Below are 20,157 nucleotides of genomic sequence, written 5' to 3'. Positions count from 1 at the left end.
CAATTATAAGGGCAGGACGGACAGCAAGGGAAGGAGAGCAACTAGACATGTCCCTTAGGGTGACTGCCCATCATGACTGCATTACGTAACAAGTCCACTTGCTGAAAGCATCTGGCAACTTACAGATGTCCCTCACTTGAATATGCATGACTGCAAAAATACAACATATACAACAAGCCCTCCCTTGAAGCTTTTACCAGAGAGAGGCCACTTGGATGACCTTGTTGTCTAAAAGTTACACTTTACACCCTAAGGAGCTAAGAACGACACTGAGCACATTTATTATTCATGACTAGGGATGGGTATCGTTTAGGTTTTATCCGATACCAGTACCAAACCGGTACTTTTGAAACGGTGCCGGTGCTTGAACGGTGCTCAAACTGGTGCTTAAAGAGTGGAGAACACACACTTTGTCCAAAAACCTCTCATGTTTAGCTGTTTTTTTGTAAAAAGATAACAATGTTTGCCTTTTCTGCAGCTATAGAGCATATATGGTATCACTCTTGGCTGGAAAAAACACCAATTTTGTCTAAAAACCTCTCATGTTTAGCTGTTTTCCACTTTTTGCTTTGGTCATTTTAGCCTTTTTTTGCCAGGGTGAAGGGAGTATCTGCCATCAAACAAGAAGACAGCCGCATGAAAACTACGATGGTGTTTGCTAGTTCACCTTACGTGCATTAATGTAATAACGTGGTTAGCCTACTCAACGTAAATTACACACGGACAACATTAAGCTACTCACGCAGAGAAGAACGGCTGCTGCTGCATCATCATCCGTCATCATTTCTGCTACACTGGCAGGGCTAGGGGCCAGGACTCTACTCTTCGGGTTTTTGGGGGATGTTGCTAACTCCAGGTCCGATAACAGGCAACACACCCGCAGTAGATGTGCACATTGTGAGGTCTCGCAGCAAGCTATCAAATACGGTGCATTTCTCGGCTTTTTAAAAAACGCTATGCGTCGCCAGGTGTTTCATCAGATCCGAGGTGTTACCTCCTTTGCACAGTATCACCTTAAAGCACTTGTTGCAGACTGCTGAGTTTGCATCTTTTGCTGTGAAGTACAGCCAGACTTTTTATTCTGTAGCTCTGCTCTAAAAGAACGTATGAACCTGGGCCTGCCTACTATCCTCAGAAAGGTAAAATGATTGGGTAAAATCCAAAGTGCATGACTCTCAGGAAAAAAAGCACCGAAATAAAGCACCAAAATGTGCGCTGCTTTTCGGTCTGGTTACTACCGTTTATGCCATAATGGCACCGGATACCGGTACCCATCCCTATTCATGACTGATAGCAAATTAGCCCCCATTATAATTCACCTTGTTTGGAAGAAACTATTGTTATTTTCCAATATGAAAAGATATTCACCACTTATAAAAACAAAACTGTAACAAGTTCCAGATAAATGTTTGGTTTTATGTGTTACTAAATAAATTTAGTATCAGGCACATTCTGCTGCTAATTTGGTTAATTGGGTTCAGGTCAGTAAGATGATTGGGTAATAAAAGAGCATCTTAACAAAGGCAGTGTTTCAGAAGAAACAAAGGTTAGCTAGACTGCAAAAAACGTGTCTACAAATTGTGGAACAGTTTCAGAATAATGCTCCACAATGTAATACCCTAAAGACTATCAATATGTCATCATCCACAGTAAATAATATTAAAATTCACCAATCTGGAGAATCCTCTTTGTGAAAGGGACAAGGCTGAAAATCAGTATTGGAGGCTCATTATCATCAGGACCTCTGGTGGCACTGCACCGAAAGCAAGCATTGTGGGGAATTAGGGTGGTAAATATAGTAAATACGATACATAAACCTCAATTTTTAAATAATGTTTAACCTCCTAAGACCTGAACTCTTCCAGAGCATGCATTTTTAATTTCTCTTTGATATTTGGGCATATTGGGGCCCGATGAATGTAAAAACAAAGAATTATCAAATGTTTTTTTTTTTTACCTGATTTTTGTTTCTAAGAAAAATGAGAGCCACAAATGAGGACATTTGTTAGAATTTTGATAGAACAGTGGCAGTATAACATCCTCGTAAGTGGATATCAGGCCCTTGTAGAGCAAAAGTGAATATTTTGGTCTAAATAACCCAAAATGTGATGTCCACATATGTGGATGCAGGGTCCTAGGAGGTTAACTCTATTTATTTATTATTTATTATTTATTTTGTGTGTGTATATATATATATATATATATATATATATATATATATATATATATGCAACATTCTCCACAGTTTCTCAATGCATTAACCACTGTGAGATCTGCGTTTTGTTGTTCGTGCAGGCAGAACGGAAATGGATGCAGTCTCAGATCCTCCGTGTGCTTATTAGAGAACACAGATCCACCCAGATTACTTGACTTTTAGCAGCCACCTTCTGTTTAATGTATCGCTGTCATGGCATTAAACTTGTTTTCATGCTTAATTAATAAATAGAATCTAACTGCCACTGCACAGCACTGACCAGTGCTGTGCAGTGGCACATTGCTTAAGTGTTGTTATCTAGGTGTGACTTAACTGGATATCTGGTGAGCTTTTAAAATTTAGCAAATTGTTGCTGTTCCCACATGCTAAACAAAACCTAAAAGAATGTATGCAAATTGACCACCAATCTTTGACCACAGAGAGTGAGATGGTAAAGAGGAGAGGGTAACAACAGAGGGAGGTATAAGGAATTTGGGGGAACAAGGGTGCAGGGTGGAGTACAAGACAGAGAAACAAAGGGGCATAGGAAGATGAATGTTCCTCACCTATCCACTTGTCATTCCCATACCAGGACAGATTGCCTTTAGTGCTGTCGTAGTATCCGATCTTTTTATAGCTTCCTCCTGTGAAATACAGACAAAGAGAGAGAATGAGAGTGGAGGCTCACACTCTAATGCCTCTTAACATAATTAATGAAGATCCAGAAGTGTCTTCAACCTTACTAATAAGCCAAATATGTATAGGGACATTTGTCCTCTAAATATTTCAGTACAACAGCAAAATTATACCAGAACTGAACTCAAATTAAATGCTTGGCATTTTGTGAAATGGGCTGCCTCACTTTCCTTTTGAAGGATGTAGGCAGCTTAACATACAACAGGAGAAACATTGCATCTCGTGACTTTAAGTGGACCTTCTGGTTTAATTGGGAACTTCACAGTGCTGGATCCTGAAAACAGGATGGTCCAGTGTTGTTGACCCAATTTGTCATGCTTTTGGTACTGCTTATTATTAAATATCTTCTGTTTGTTTTTCTGTTTGCTTTTTATTTACATTTCCAACCTTATGCATTTCAGACTTTCCAGTCTTAAGTTCTTAATTCCAGTTTGTATTAAAGTTTCGTTTTTGTTTCTCTCAGTGTCTGTGTTTGGTTCTCTAGTCAGGTTTCATTTTCAGTCACTTGACTATCTCATAGTGTATTTACCTGTACCTTCTTTCCCCCCACTGTGATGTATTTCACTGACTGGTCCTCAGGGTGTTTATATATATAAATATAGGTAGTTACGACCGAGGGGATCACACTACCAGAAGGCAACATTGCAGACTTAGAAGACAGCTACAAGAATCCCACAGACAAATTTGAACCATGAAGAGGCCACTAGGAGAGCTGCAACCAGTAAGCACCTGCAGAGAGTCAGGCAAGTCCTGAGGAGTCAGCTGAATGGTAAGAAGTCGGTGGGACAATGTCTGTGATCTGTCCCAGTATGTTCCTGTGGATTTAGGTTTGCCTTGCTTTTTGGACTTTTTGTTTGATTGAATTTGTCAGCAACCTGAATAAACAGGCTCACCTTTGTTAAATCAAGTCTGCTTTTGGGAAATAAAATCACAATTTTCTACATGGCATCAAATCTAGCATTTTGACTGTGACAAGAAGACTCTATGAGCTACTGAAAATCTAGGTAAGCAAATAAGTTACAAGCTTCATGGGGACATTTTGTGTTCGTTTAAATAAATCTGCTTCAATCTGTTGGTATAGATGGTGTCAGACTATATTATCCACATCCTGAATGCCACTGTGTACTTAATACAAAGATGTGACACTGATGTCCTTTTTTGAATTAGATGAAATAGACCCCTATGACAAGACCATCGAGGGAACAGTTCACCCTGCCTGGGATAGGGTTACTGGATCCCTGCCCTGGAGCCAGGCCCGGGGAGGGTGCCCGAGGGCGAGCGTCTGGTGGCCGGGCCTTAGTCCATGGGGCCCGGCTGGTCACAGCCCGAAAAAGGGACATGGGCCCATCTTCCTGCAGGCCCACCACCTGCAGGAGGCACCGTAGGGGTCGGGTACAATGTGGAGGTCCTGGTGGACCGATCCCTGGCTACCAAGACTGGCAATTGGGACATGGAATGTCACCTCTCTGGTGGGGAAGGAGCCCGAGTTAGTGCGTGAGGTTGAGAGGTACTGGCTAGATATAGTCAGTCTCACCTCAACGCATGGCTTGGGCTCTGGAACCAGCCTCCTGGAGAGGGGCTGGACTCTGTCTCAGTCCCTGGTGAGAGGCGGCGGGCTGGGGTGCGTATCTTGGTATCCCCTCGGCTTGCTGCTGGTATGTTGGGGTTTCTCCCAGTGGACGAGAGAGTTTGTTCCCTTCGCCTTCGGATCAGGGAATGGGTCCTGACCGTTGTCTGTGCTTATGCGCCAAGTGGCGGTTCAGAGTACCCAGCCTTCTTGGAGTTTCTGAGTAGGGTACTGCAGGGTGCTCCTCCTGGGGACTCTGTTGTCCTACTGGGAAAGTTCAATGCTCACGTGGGGAATGACAGCGAGACCTGGAGGGACGTGATTGGGAGGAACGGCCTCCCAGATCTGAACCCGAGTGGTGTTTTGTTATTGGACTTCTGTGCAAATCACAGTTCGGCCATAACGAACACCATGTTCGAACATAAGAGTGTCCATGAGTGCACATGGCACCAGGACACTCTAGACCACAGGTCGATGATCGATTTTGTAATCATATCACCAGACCTGAGGCCATATGTTTTGGAGCTGTTAACTGATCACCACCTGGTGGTAGTTGGATCAGGTGGCGGGGAAGAATGCTGGACAGACCTGGCGTGCCCAAAAGTACAGTGAGGGTGTGCTGGGAACGCCTAGCAGAGGCCCCGGTCTGCGAGATCTTCAACTCACACCTCCGGCAGAGCTTCAACAGCATTCCGAGGGAGACTGGGGACATTGAGTCCAAATGGACCATGTTCAGCACCTCCATTGCCTAGGTGCATTGAGCTGCGGCCGCAAGGTAGTTGGTGCCTGTCGCGGTGGTCTTCACCAAGCTGAAGAAGGGGTCCTACCCCATGGTTAGCCTGTGGGACTCCGGAAGCAGCTGATAGATACCGACAGGCCAAGAGGAATGCAGCGCGGGCGGTGGCTGAAGCAAAAACCCGGGTGTGGGAGGAGTTCGGAGAGGCCATGGAAAAAGACTTTCGGACTGCCTCGAAGAGATTCTGGCAAACCATCAGGCGACTCAGGAGGGGAAAGCGGTGTTCTACCTGCACTGTGTATAGTCAAATCAAATGAGGAAGGGAGGGCAGGAAACAATATGACAATTGTTTGAAACAAAAACTAACCACGAAATAACATACTAGTTTTAATCAAAAGCCAGACTAACATAATACATTTTAAGACGCAATTTAAAAGACTGGATGGACTCGGAGGAACGAATATAAGGCGGGAGGTTATTCCAGAGTCTGGGAGCTACAACAGCAAAGGCCCGATCACCTCTGGACTTCAGACGAGACCTCGGTTGCGTCAGGAGCGTTTGATTGGAAGATCTAAGTGCCTTATTAGGGAAGGAGTTCGCATAGATAGCTGGTAGCCAAATTATTTAGAATTTTAAAGGTAAGCAAAAGAATTTTGAAATTGATATGATAATCAACAGGGAGCCAATGTAGATTGGCTAAAACTGGTGTGATGTGGGCATAATTTCTAGTACCAGTTAAGAGACACACAGCTGCGTTTTGAACTAACTGGAGCCGGTGAATAGAAGAAGATGGGAGGCCCCAGTAGAGAGAATTACAGTAGTCTAATTTGGAAGTGATAAGAGCATGAATGAGCTTTTCAAGGTCCTTCAAAGGGAGGTATGGTTTTGCTTTAGATATCTAACGCAGCTGGTAGAAACTGTGTTTTTTTTTTTTTTTTTTACCACAGAGGAGATCTGTTTCTCGAGTTTAAAAGAGCTGTCCAGAAAAACACCAAGGTTTCTAACAGTGGGTGAAAGATGGCTAGCAAGGGGCCCTAAGGCATCAGTTAGTTTTTCCAGCGGGGTGTGACTATCAAAAATTATTATTATTATTGAGCGGTTATATTTATTATTATTATTGAATTATTACTTCTGTCTTATCCTCATTCAGTGTGAGAGAGTTACGTGATAACCAGGTTTTGACCTCATTTAGACAGTCAAATAGGGGTTGCAGGGAAGTAGAGACATCCAATGTCAAGGGGAAATAAATTTGTATGTCGTCGGTGTAGAAGTGACAGGAAATGTTATATTTTTTTAAATATTAATCCCAATGGCAGCACGTACAAGGAAAAAAGAACTGGGCCGAGCACAGATCCTTGAGGCACACCACAGTGAATTGGGGCAGAGGCCGAGGAGTGTTGCCCCATGGCTACGGAAAACAACCTCTCTGAGAGATAGGATTTGAACCAATATAAAGCTATGTTTTTAAGACCAACGACATGTTCCAGTCTTGAAATGAGAATGTTGTGGTCGACAATGTCAAAGGCAGCAGTCAGATCTAGTAAAACTAAAACCACGGAATGGCCACAGTTAAAGGAAGATCATTAAAAACCCTAAGTAACGCTGTCTCAGTGCTATGGCGAGGTTTAAACCCAGACTGAAATTTTTCAGTGATACCGTTAGAATCAAGGAAGGTCTGAAGTTGTTTTAGAACCGCTTTTTCCAGAATTTTGGATATAAGGGGGAGTTTGGAGATTGGTCTGTAGTTAGTTAAAGCACTAGGGTCACGATTCTTTTTCTTTATAATGGGTTGCACGACAGCATGCTTAAACACTGAGGGTACACAACCTAATGACAGTGATACATTCAGTAAAAGTTGGAGGGACCAATAGTGGGCAAAGCTTCCTTAAGAAAACGAGATGGAAGGATATCATGGGGGGAATTAGAGATTTTGAGATGATCAATTATAGCTGTTAAATCAGAATAAGACAGTGGCTTGAACTGTTGAAAGACAGTCAAGCATTCAGGGACTGGAACAGGGTCAGAAACTAACAATGACTGAGATGAGAGAGATGCCCTCAGAACTAAAATTTTGTCAGTGAAATTGTTTAAAAAATTATCACAAAGTACAGGGGAGGCATCCCTATAAGTGAAGGGGCAAGGGTTTATCGAGGAATTAAAAATACTAAAAAGGGCTCGGACATTATGGCAGTTAGACCTGATAATACCAGAGAAGAAGACAGATTTAACAGCTTTAACAGACTTTTGATACCTAGATAGACAGTAACGAAGAATGTCCAGAGAGACGTGGAGTTTATCTTTTTTCCATTTTCGCTCAGCGCGCCGACATTCACACCTAAGGGCGCGGGTAGTGTCATTAAGCCAGGGTTGGCGTAACATTTTGGCACTTTTTGTCCTCAGAGGTGCCACCGAATTAAGAATGTCGGCACATGTAGTATTAAAAAGGTTGGCAAGTTCCTCCGCTGATAAATCCGCAATACCATTAACATCAGAAAGAGGAGAATCAAGAAAAGCAGCAGTGAAATGAGCAATTGACTGAGAGCTCATCGAGTGTGTTTGCCGTAGAGAACCATCGCTATACAAATCAACATTGTTAGTAACAGTGTTAAACAAAATCGGAAAATGGTCCGAAATCCCAAGGTTGTTAATGTCCGTGATGCAGATATCCATGGGAACAAGTCATGGGACTTTGTTGAGTGGACTACCCACCACTAGATTTGCAAATAGAGCAAGGAAGTTTAGTGTGAGCGCTTATTGTAATGTTTGACCGGGCTCAGGGGTTGGGATCACCCGTAACCCAAGGCGCGGTGCGTCCCGGCTAGTCGTTGGTCCTGGGCAAACCTTGACACCTAACTGGTGTTGGCCAGAGGGGCAGATATGGAAGCTCCTCTGCCGTCTGCGGTCGTGCTACAACGTAGTTGCCCGTGTGCAATGGAGGTGAATGAAAGGGCTTGTCAAGCGCTTGGGTGCCTTGAAAAGCGAATAAATCCAATGTTAAAATCGCCAACAATTAAAATACAATCACAGTGTAAGAAAACACTCCCCAGTAAGTCAGCAAATTCAGAGATAAAATCCTTAACAGAGAGACGGAGACGGCCTGCCGTATACACTCCCGCCATCTTGGACAGGTTACATGCGGGTGGAGTGCTGCTGACTTCGACTGAGAAAATTGTCAGGCGGTGGAAGGAATACTTCAAGGACGTCCTCAATCCCACTGGCACGTCTTCCGTGGTGGAAGCAGAGTCTGGGGATGAAGGGGATGACCTGCCAATCTCTGGGGGCGAGGTCACTGAGGCAGTTAAACAACTCCATGGTGACAGAGCCCCTGGGGTGGACAAGGTCCGCCTCAAGTTCCTGAAGGCTCTGGATGTTGTCGGGCTGTCTTGATTGACACGCCTCTACAATATTGCGTGGAGATCAGGGGCAGTACCCCTGGACTGGCAGACCGGGGTGGTGGTCCCCATCTTTAAGAAAGGGGACCGGAGGGTGTGTTCCAACTACAGGGGGATCAAACTCCTCAGCCTCCCTGGGAAAGTCTATGCCAGGGTGCTGGAGAGGAGAGTCTGTCCGTTAGTCGAACCTCGGATCCAAGAGGAACAATATTTTTTTCATCCTGGTCACGGAACACTGGATAAGCTCTTTATCCTCTCAAGGATACTTGAGGGTGCATGGGATTTGTTTGCCCAACCAGTCTACATGTGTTTTGTCGACTTGGAGAAGGCATTCGACCATGTCCCTCGGGGTGTCCTGTGGGGGGTGCTCCGGGAGTATGGGGTGCCTGGCCCATTGCTACGGGCCATTCTGTCCTTATACAACCGTTGCAAGAGCTTGGTCTGCATAGCCGGCAATAAGTCGGACTCATTCCTGGTGGGTGATGGGCTCCGCCAGGGCTGCCCTTTGTTACCAATTCTGTTCATAAGTTTTATGGACAGGATTTCTAGGCATAGCCAAGTGGCGGAGGGCTTTCACTTGGGTGGTCTCAGGATCTCATCTCTGCTTTTTGCAGATGATGTGGTTCTGTTGGCTTCTTCAGGTGATGGCCTCCAGCTCGCATTGGAACGGTTCGCAGCTGGGTGTGAAGCGGTGGGAATGAGAATCAGCGCTTCCAAATCTGAGGCCATGGTCCTCAGCCGGAAAAGGGTGGAGTGCCGAATCCAGGTCGCGGACGAGTCCCTGCCCCAAGTGGAGGAGTTTAAGTATTTCGGGGTCTTGTTTACGAGTGATGGGAGAAGGGAGCCAGAGATCGACAGACGGTCTGGTGCAGTGGCCCCAGCGATGTGGACGCTGTACCGGTCTGTGGTGGTGAAGAGAGAGCTGAGTGTAAAAGGGAAGCTCTCAATTTATCGGTCGATCTACATCCCTACCCTCACTTATGGTCACGAGCTGTGGGTAGTGACCGAAAGAACGAGATTGCGGATACAAGCGGCGGAAATGGGCTTCCTCTGAAGGGTGGCTGGCGTGTCCCTTAGAGATAGGGTGAGCATTTCGGATATTCGGGAGGGGCTCAGAGTAGAGCCGCTACTCCTGCACATCGAAAGGAGCCAGCTGAGGTGGTTTGGGCATCTGACAAGAATGCCTCCTGGATGAAGTTTTCCAAGCATGTCCCAGCGGGAGGAGGCCCCGGGGCAGACCCAGGACATGCTGGAGAGACTATATCTCTCGGCTGGCCTGGGAATGCCTTGGTGTACAAGCTGGAGGAGGTGGCTGGGGAGAGGGAGGTCTGGGATTCTCTGCTTGGGCTGCTGCCCCCACGACCCAGCCCCAGATAAGCAGAAGAACATGGATGGATGGATGGATGGATGGACGGATGAAAAAAATAATTTTTTACTATTGTATTTCAACATGTCCCATTCCATACATATTTCATCTTCAACAAATGCAACATAGACAATGCAATTCATGTAATATTTTATTAATGAAATCCAGCCAGTGGGATACCAACAAAACCTTTTTTTAATGGAAATAAAATCTACCCATGTGAGAAACCCAGGGTTTATTGTAATAACACTTTTAAATCCAGATGAATGAATAAACGAGCTATCACCCACTGGACTGCAATCACATAACCATTATACATAATTCTTAATGTCAATTAACAGGGTTCCGCACAGTAATATGCTCTACAGCAGTACTGCTCATTGCATGGCTCACAGGCCTCATGACAGTCCATAGCTATGTTGGCATTAGATCTTTTCGTCAGTGAACAACAGTTTATTCACTCAAGATAGTTTAAACATCTAAAGCATACTGCTTTAAAAAAACAAATTTCTTCTCTTCCCACTGTAGTTGCGCACCATGATAAAATTACTCATTTTGTAAGTAAGTCAGAAACCGTCAGTTACATTATACAATATACTCGCCCATCAAATTATTAGATAAACCTCATTTGATTCCCACCAGAACAGCCTTAAATTTTCATGGCACAGAATGAACAAGGTGTGGGAAACATTCCTGAAAGATTTTGATCTATGTCGACATGACATCATCATTACACAATTGCAGCAGATTTGCAGACTACATCCACGATGATGCAGTTTGCACTCCAAAGGTGGTCTATTGGATTATTATCTGGTGACTGTGGGGGCCATTTGAGTACAGTTAACTCATTTTCATGTTTAAGAATTTAGTTTGAGATTATTTGGCTGTTGTCACATGATGTGTTATCCTGGCGGATGCGATCATCAGCAGAAACACTGTACACTGTAATAAATGAATGGCAATGGTTAGCAACGTTACTTAGGCAGACTGTGGTGTTTAAATGATGCTGAACTGATACTGAGGAACCCAAAGCGTGCCAGGAGAATATTTCTCCTAAAACATTACACCACAGCCATAGTCTAAACCACTGATATGGATCCTTATGGAGCCACATTTTCATGTTGTTTACATCTAAATCTGATGTTACCATCTGACTGTTGCAGCAGAAATCAAGACTCATTAGACCAGGCGATAATTTTCCCATCTTCAGCAATTTTTGTAAGCCTGTGCAGAATGCTAGCCTCACTTTCATGTTCTTAACTGACATGAGTGGCATCTGCTCTGGTTTTCTGCTGCTGTAGTCCATCTGCATCAAATCCCCAAACTATCATGCATTGGATATATTTTTTCATACCATTCTTTGTAAACCCTAGAGATGGTTGTGTGGGGTTATTGTAATCACATTACAGTTACAATTATATTATTTTCCTCGCAAAGGTTATTTGGTTATCTGTATAACAGATCAGGTAGAGGAGTAACACAAAAATAATGTAACGTGACAAATAACTTTCTTTGACAGAAAATTAAGTAACATGCGACATTACTTATAGAAAAAGTAGTGTAACAAAAGTAATATGTAATACATTACTTTTTTGTTTGTTTGTTTGTTTTGAATATTTTTGTTTGTTTCTTTGTTTGTTTTGAGTAACAAATGCTCAGCATCAGCCATGGCACATTTAATGAAGACTTTCCCATTATAAGGCTTGAGATGAACTTCAGTGTGAATATATGCTTGTATTTTTTTCTAGATAAAACACAATTCCTTTCCATTCTATTTATGTAGCAATACCTATTATACAGACTTTACAATAATAGATGCAAAATCTAGATCGATATCTGTGTGCCAACATACTTTCTTATTTACATTTACAAAATTATGGATAAGCCTTTATGTCAGCTCTATGGAATCTGGGGTAATGGACAGTGTTAAATCTGAAATATTCAGTACCCTGATTTATTTAGATGGTTTTTTTATTTGTTAGAGTGACAAACCGTTTCTCCCACTGAAAACGTCTAGATGAACAGAATCAACCTTTTGGGATTTACTTACCTGTATGATTGAGCAGGCAATCAAGACATTGCATACATTAATATCTTTACATGATACACAACAAAATCACTGCACACTGTATCTAATAAGCTATTAAAATCAGCGACAAGATGAGACAGTGAGGATGACACAGGACAAAGCTGAAGAGAACTGTTTGCCATTGGACTGCAAAGAGGGAGAGGAGAACGGAGTGAGAGAAGCAGGTGAGGACACAGAGGAAGGCTGTCGTTTAGTGTGGGAAATCAAAATTTGGGTTAGCAATCCTGGGAAAAAAAGGACACTGCTTTAAGTGGGAAAATTGTGAAGGAGTCTGAAACACTGCAAAAAGAAACATATACAAAATCACACACACAAACAGAAAATGTATTAACCCTACTAACACTTACAAACACAAGAGAGCTCATGAAGATTAGACAGCAGCTTGAACATGTGAGTCTGGTTATCATCTTGTCCAAGTCACTTAGTGTGATGAAAAGTGATGCAAAGACCAGTGGACTCATAGCAAAGTAGTTAAGAAATGATCAAATAATAGCAGAGAAATGTGTAGGAAAGGCAGCTTTAAGAACATGCCCTGTTGGATATGCAGCGCCACAGACATCGATTAAACCTGCTTAATAACACACACATGCAAAGAAAATCAGCTTGTTATCAAATGCTGAATTTATCCAATGCTGACAATTAACTCTCTAGGTTACAGGACAACAGTTGTGGGTTTGTGGGAAAAAAAAGATTCTGGTTTGACCAACCAGTGATCAGACAATAAATTTAGTTGTTAATATAGTAAATTGGGAGATGCTTTCTGCTTGATTGATGCAGCACAAATAATTTACTGTTTGAAGGAAATTCTATTTTTGTGATAATATTTTGAACATGCATTTCTGTTGTCCTGTCAACTTGGTGGGTTAATAGCTGATATGCAAATTAGTTGATCATTATTAGATTAAGGAAAGGTGACTATTAGGTGAATTTTAGCACAAGTGAATGGGATGTGTTGGAGTCTGTTAGAGTGGAGACTAAAACACTGAGTTTCCTGTTTTGATGTGCGGGTGAATCCTGCACCCAGATACACACCTCTGACTACATAAGAACAAACTTGTTTTGTGAAGTACATGACAACATGTCACATGTTTTGTGATGACGGGGAAAGAAGGAAAACTGAATAAAATGGGTCTGTGACCTAAATGAGTGAAGAAGCACAGACCTGGGGATTAAACTCATAGCTAATAAACAAACTTGGGCTTATGTTGTGTGTTGTGCGGCTGATGGATGGATGTTTTGGAATTAATCTGGCTGTTGATTTGTCTTTTGTTACTAAGTTGAGCCTGCCAATTAGGTTTGGTATGATTTACCCCCCTGAAATGAAGAACACGTGTCATGATTTAAGAATGCCTTTCCTTTCCTTTCTTTTATTCTTTTTATTTTGTTACTTTCATAGTACACTGAAAGTTTTGTTTGATAATTTTCCTGTCATCTAAGCAGATCTGAATGTTTAAATAGGAAGAACTACACAACATGTTGTTGCGAATGGTTGCAAAGTGAGTTTCTCCGAAATTAAAATGGGCTCTGGAGAAAGTCACTTAATGGGACAATTAGGAAGCGAGTCCCCTTTTCTATAAGTGTTCAACGAGGAAATCCAGTCTAAATTCTTTTTCTTTTTGAATGTCGTCGTTTTGCTGAGGGTGGAAACGAAATGTGATGATAATTTCCACTATCAGCAAAAGAAGGAATCACTGAGTGAATGAATGAGTGAAAATAAAAAAAATGGGGGACTGACTGGTAAAAGCTGACAAGACTGACTGACTTAACAACATTATATGAAGTTAACCCCCACCCAACAAAGGTGTGGATGTATCTCTGTGTGTGTCTCTTGTTGCAGGAACAGGAGGAGACCACGGGAGGAAACTTGGGTCACATGACTATGTGAACTCTGCAAATTTAACCTTTTTAGCTGTAATTTTTCTGGATGTTTGTGAATTTACCAAGTGTGTTATTCACTACTTTGTGTTGTTCACAGAGTGCACTGTGAGAAAGAGTGTATACACCTGCGCAGCGCTAACATTTACATTTCTTTTCTACAGCAGAGGGTTAATCATGTGATTTGATCATGTGATTTACAGCAGGACACAACTTAATGATGTTTTTCTACCACAGGATTACTGAGATTTTGTGTTTGTTTGTTTGTTTTCTTTAAGAGTGCTTGTAAAGGATTCAGCACAGACAGACAAGTGACAATTGAACAGATGTGCAGTGGTTACAGAATAGTTACATGGGGCTCATTATCTGACCACTATTGGGCTCATGGTGAGTGACAAACTTAAGGGAAGTCACTGATTACAATGTGGAATGAAGTTCAGATGTTCAATGATTTGGAGCAAATTATGGGAAAACGTAGGGGTTTAATGAGTTCAGAATAAACCTGCAATGATAGTTGTCTCTGTGATGCTGAATACTTTATTACACTTGAGCTGCAGTTGATTGCAAATGTGAAGTTTGTTTTAACTTAAAGACTTTGTCTTCGAGGATACAGGCTCCGGGTGGAGCTGGGAGTTAAACAATCTTAACATTTAACTGCTGACTGATGTTTTGACAGGGTTACAGGTTTGGAGTGAAGCTGCTCCAAGAGGGAAACCCTGGAGAATTTTTCAGAGAGAATGTGCAGCATTCTTGTACATGTCTCATTGGGGAGTTGACACATGGCGAGAGCCGTGTGGCACAAGAGGAGTGTCAATTTTTAATTTGAAAGCGCCTCTGCGAGGGAGAGATGTAAACAGAGAAGCATTTTTTTTGTCTACATTTACATCATGTCAACTTCTCTAAGCTGGTTGAAGTTTTAAGCCATGGGTGGACATGACTCAAAAAGGGGGGAGAAGATCATAAACAACTTGATCTAATTTCCTTTTAAAAATCTTTTTCTGCAGAGACAACAGGAAAGGAGAAGAGTTGTAAATGCAGATGATTCACCAGTTGACTCTAACCCCCACAGGATGCCTACAGTGAGAAGATTTGAGGGGTTGATAGGAGTCATAAAAGGCGTTTTGACCAGGCTACAGCTTTGAAGTTAGCTGAGAGCCACATGGACAAACAATAAAATAAACTGATGTGTTTGAATGCCAGTGTCTGTATATGATTTTTGGGAATGTTGATTCTTCTTGTTTGACTGTTGACATTCATTTGTTTACTTGCAGGATGTAGTTTACTGTGTATGAGATCAACGAGAAGCAGGTTAACGCTTACATGAATGTGAACTTTTGCAGCAATAGAAGGTGAATGACGTGAGGAGTTGTGTATGAATGAAATCTACGCTGACACTTCCACAAATAAGGGTGCATAAGTTGAAATTTAAGTATACAATGACAAAAAGGGGGGAATGTTAAGTCTAATTGTTGAATGTTGTCATTGTGGTTTCTTAAATTTGTAAAGTCTGAGTTCAATCTATAGGATCAAGACATTCCTTTGTCTCTGACCACCTCTCCAGCCACTCTGTGCTGGGGGAGGTTTTATTGCAGATACATTCTGTCTGGAAGATCTGTTTCTTGTGTTGTAAGCTTCCTGCTTTTATGACCCTTTTGGTGAGCAGGAGGTCACACACACACACACACACACACACACACACACACACACACACTCTGACATGCATACACACACACGTTCTTGCACATGCATACACATGCACACACGCACACACGTTCTTGCACATCCATACACGTGCACACACATACACACGTTCTTGCACATGCATACACGTGCACACACATACACACACATAGTGCCTTGTCTTAGAACCATTGGGAGGTTTTACGGTGGGAAGTGCTCGTGTTGTGTTGTATGTGTATTGTAACAGTTTGTCAATAAATAGCTGCGAGGGAAGCTGCTCTTTGAAGGATTTGGGCTAGAGACAGGTTAGGAGCGTGAGCTCCAAGAGCTGGTTCTGACCCAAAACTTCCCTCGTTAGCGAGTTGGTTGTTCTGTTATGTCTTGCGTTCTTCATGAGGAATAAGTCTCTAAACTAGCGGGGTATGTGGAAACACAGACCAAACAATCAGTTCTATTTGAAAGTAGACATGTTTGCTGTAGCATACCTTGAAGCTGTTCAATTAAAGTCCAGGCCATTCGAGATCCTTGAGCATCAAATACAACATGACCCTGAAAGAAGCATAAAAATGTTGATGATGCAATATCTGCACGCACCCTTCACACTACCCATGTGTCTTTCTCTTTGCAACTTTTTTCTCTCACTCCAGCACCAGTAAGTGTTGCACTTACAGACACTCCTTCAAAAGAGCTGGTGTTCATTGCTCGGTAGATCTCAGCAGTGATATGTCGGTTGTTATAGTTGAAATCTTCAAGACGATGACCCTTGGCCCTAAGGGGCCCAACGGTTTTGTTGAGGGCCAGCGCTAGAGCCCACACAGCGTCATACGCCAGCGGAGCCTCTTGGAAACCACCTGTTTCTTCTGGATTTTTACCCCCAAGTTTGGACATGAGCTGAGCAAGAAACTCTTGAGAGGTCTGGATACGGGAGACCATGACAAAGCAATAGTTAGACATAGGGCACACTGATCATAAGGTAAAACCCCAACAAATATGAAAGAGAAGCCCAGTGACTACATCATTTCACTTGCTTTGCATGGTCTTTTGTGTGTGTGTGTGTGTGTGTGCATGTGCGTGTGTGTGTGTGTTTGTGTGTGTGTGTGTGTCAGTGAGAGAGAAAGGGAGAGAGAGAGAAAGCATATTGTGACCTTGAAGCATTTTACTTGAGGCATATTTTAAGTTGTTAGATTCTTATATCCAGATATACCACAGAAAACATTTTCCTTTGTGTACAATGCTCGTTGTTCATGATGTGCACAAACCTCACCTTAATTCTGTTTGTCATGTTTTTCATGTCTGCCTAGCCCTAATTGCAAGTAACTAGGGCTACGCAAAATGGCTAAAAAAACCCCTCATCCTGTAGATTTTAAAAATCATTGCTACACCGTATATGATGAAAGCTTTAACTATGTTAAGTTATAAGAATTTTAGTTATTAGGCAAAAAATTAATTAATAATTTGTTAACAATAATCAGTAATAATAATTTATTAATTAATTAATGACGTTTCTAAAAATATGTGCACTGTGTGAAGGTATTGGGGATTATAGGGTTAAATTCCAACAAAACAATGTTATGTTTCTCGTAACAGAAAGGGAGTATAAAATACTTAACAATATGGTCACATGCTCAGACGTTTTCACTGAGCATATGTACTAAAATTGCAGTTCTGCTCTTCCACTGATATGTAACAAAAGTTGTTCACACTGCAAGTTATTGTCATTTCAGTAGTGAACCTCCACGAGTCTTCATTAAATCTGCTTGAAAAAGGCTTGGCAGACATTCGTTTGATGCTGTACAATTTTTGTTTCAAACAACACTCTGACTTTTCAACAGGGAGCCCACAGTGACAGTTAGTGTCTACTTTACAGTTTTAATGGTACATGTAAAAAGATTCAGAATAATCTGTGACTGTTTAATCACTTAAAGTTTAATACAAAAACAAGTTTAGGCAAAGAAAAACGCCTGTTTTTCATAAGGGACATTATTTCTAAGTAGTCACAAGGTGTGGCTACTGTGGTGTGTTTTAAAGTGCTCATGGAATTCAACAAACACTAACTGTTGAAATTATTTCAGTCTTCTTGTCATTATTGCTTGTGATGATATAGCCATGGATTCAGGGATCACACAAATGACTGACCGGATTGCGAAACTTCCATCCTCTACACTTTTATGCATCTAACATCCTTTTGCCTTGCCTTTGCTTTACTGCATGCTTTCTTTTTTCTTTTTTTTTTACCTGTCTTGTCTTGCAGTGAAGGCCAAGAAAAACTGCAGAAAAGACTTATTTTCCCAAGTGAACCACTACGGCTTTTGCTATATTGATTTTCATAGTTTATTTGGTGTTTATCATTTTTACAGTGGCTTGCAAAAGTATTCGGCCCCCTTGAACTTTCCCACATTTTGTCACATTACAGCCACAAACATGAATCAATTTTATTGGAATTCCACGTGAAAGACCAACACAAAGTGGTGCACACGTGAGAAGTGGAACGAAAATCATACATGATTCTAAACATTTTTTACAAATAAATAACTGAAAAGTGGGGTGTGCTTTGAAATACATTCATTTAGGGTTTTCTTTTTAGCTTTTTAAAAGGTTAGATTTTTTTTGCAACAATTCTTTTGAGCATCACTGATAAAGTTGCGTCATAAGATAATGCATGTCTTACCAGGTTAGAAGCTCCTCGTACTGTTTCTGGGTTAAGCATGACAATTTCAGTAGTTACATGACCCTCCACAGCCTCTGTCATCTGCTCCACAGTACAGTTGATGGATGGGTCTTTGATCTTAAACCAGTTGTCTGCATACCAGCCAATGAGGAACCAAACATACTTTTTCCCATATAACTTCTCCTTGTAAACCTGCAAAAAGATGATGGAAGAATGTGTGAAGTTGAAATTCAATTCAACACCAATTTTATTTAAGGAAAAGAGAAGTGAGAAGGATCTTGCAGAGCTCCTGACCCAACCTGCTGAACTTTAGCATCCTACAGTTTATGTTCCCTTGCTACACATTCAACATTATGGCATTCTTCTTCTGAACCTAATACAACCATATAAATAATACATCAACAATGATCTGCTCCTTGGGTGTGGATCTGTGGCATAAAAAAATTGTCTTGATCTACAGGGTGGGCCATTTATATGGATACACCTTAATAACATGGGAATGGTTGGTGATATTAAAGTTCTGTTTGTGGCACATTAGTATATGTGAGGGGGGCAAACTCCTCAAGATGGGTGGTGACCATGGTGGCCATTTAGAAGTCGGCCATCTTGGATACAACTTTTGTTTTTTCAATTGGAAGAGGGCCATGTGACACATCAAACTTATTGGTAATGTCACAAGAAAAACAATGGTGTGCTTGGTTTCAACATAACTCTTTCATGAGTTATTTACAAGTTTCTGACCACTTATAAAATGTGTTTAATGTGCTCCCCATTGTGTTGGATTGTCAATGCAACCCTCTTCTCCCACTCTTCACATACTGATAGCAACACCGCAGGAGAAATGCCAGCACAGGCATCCAGTATCCATAGTTTCAGATGCTGCACATCTCGTATCTTCACACCATAGACAATTGCCTTCAGATGACCCCAAAGATAAAAGTGTAAGGGGGTCAGATCGGGAGACCTTGGGGGCCATTCAACTGGCCCACGACGACCAATCCACTTTCCAGGAAACTGTTCATCTAGGAATGCTCGGACTTCCTAAATGAACCCATAATGTGGTGCTGCACCATCTTGCTGGAAAAACTCAGGGAACGTGCCAGCTCTGAGTGCTACGCTGTGGGCTCTTGCTAAATGAAGCTAGGACAGCCACTGATGTTTCTTTATTAGTGACAGTTTTCTTGCACCCACATTTTGGCAAATCCAACACTGAACCAGTTTCACGAAACTTAGCAAGCAGTTTGCTAACTGTAGCATGGGAGATGGGTGGTCTCGTAGGGTGTCTTGCATTGAAATCTGCTGCAATGACCCGGTTACTGCGTTCACCAGATATCAACACAATTTCGATCCGCTCCTCACGTGTTAACCTCTTCGACATGTCAATGGCTGTGAACAAAGACAAACTTGTAAATAACTCATGACAGAATAAAGTTACGTTGAAACCAAGCACACCATTGTTTTTCTTGTGACATTACCAATAGGTTTGGTGTGTCACATGACCCTCTTCCTATTGAAAAAACAAAAGTTGTATCCAAGATGGCCGACTTCTAAATGGCCACCATGGTCACCACCCGTCTTCAGGAGTTTGCCCCCTCACATATACTAATGTGCCACAAACAGGACTTTAATATCACCAACCATTCCCATTTTATTGCGGTGTATCCATATAAATGGCCCACCCTGTACTATAACTTTTCACCTGTGAGTGTTACTTTTGAGGGTTTAAGATCAACAACAATAGTGATATTCAATATATTAAAAAAACAAAACATTTTATACCCATCAAGTCTTGTGAAACGGTACATTTGAGACATAAAGTGTGTTGCTGTTACAGCCTGTGAAGGCTCTGTCTGACACTGGTTAGGTTTGAGACATTAACGTAAACTGACATTTA

General features: G+C 41.9%; 1 protein-coding gene and 1 long non-coding RNA gene across 5 annotated transcripts in view; both read right to left on the bottom strand.

The window, feature by feature from the left end:
* The window catches only part of gabbr1b (gamma-aminobutyric acid (GABA) B receptor, 1b), a 102,728-nt gene that overhangs the window by 46,788 nt on the left and 35,783 nt on the right, over positions 1-20,157 (bottom strand). For all 4 annotated transcript variants that reach the window (XM_040002589.1, XM_040002590.1, XM_040002591.1 and 1 more), the window contains exons 6-9: positions 18,264-18,455; positions 16,265-16,510; positions 16,081-16,144; positions 2,761-2,838 (exon numbers count right to left, since the gene is read on the bottom strand). In XM_040002589.1, coding sequence (XP_039858523.1) covers positions 2,761-2,838; positions 16,081-16,144; positions 16,265-16,510; positions 18,264-18,455 — 580 coding nt within the window. The remainder of the gene's footprint in view (positions 1-2,760; positions 2,839-16,080; positions 16,145-16,264; positions 16,511-18,263; positions 18,456-20,157) is intronic.
* Positions 3,810-5,083, bottom strand: LOC120715563. The gene is made up of 2 exons (XR_005691671.1): positions 4,923-5,083; positions 3,810-4,663 (listed from the first exon to the last, which is right to left on the bottom strand). It is a non-coding gene; the product is annotated as an uncharacterized LOC120715563 (long non-coding RNA).

This window comes from Simochromis diagramma, unplaced genomic scaffold (genome assembly GCF_900408965.1).
Source record: "Simochromis diagramma unplaced genomic scaffold, fSimDia1.1 OVJJ01000449.1, whole genome shotgun sequence".
Lineage (NCBI taxonomy): Eukaryota > Metazoa > Chordata > Actinopteri > Cichliformes > Cichlidae > Simochromis > Simochromis diagramma.
Note: the sequence above shows the minus strand (reverse complement) of the source record. Positions and strands in the feature narration are given on the sequence as shown.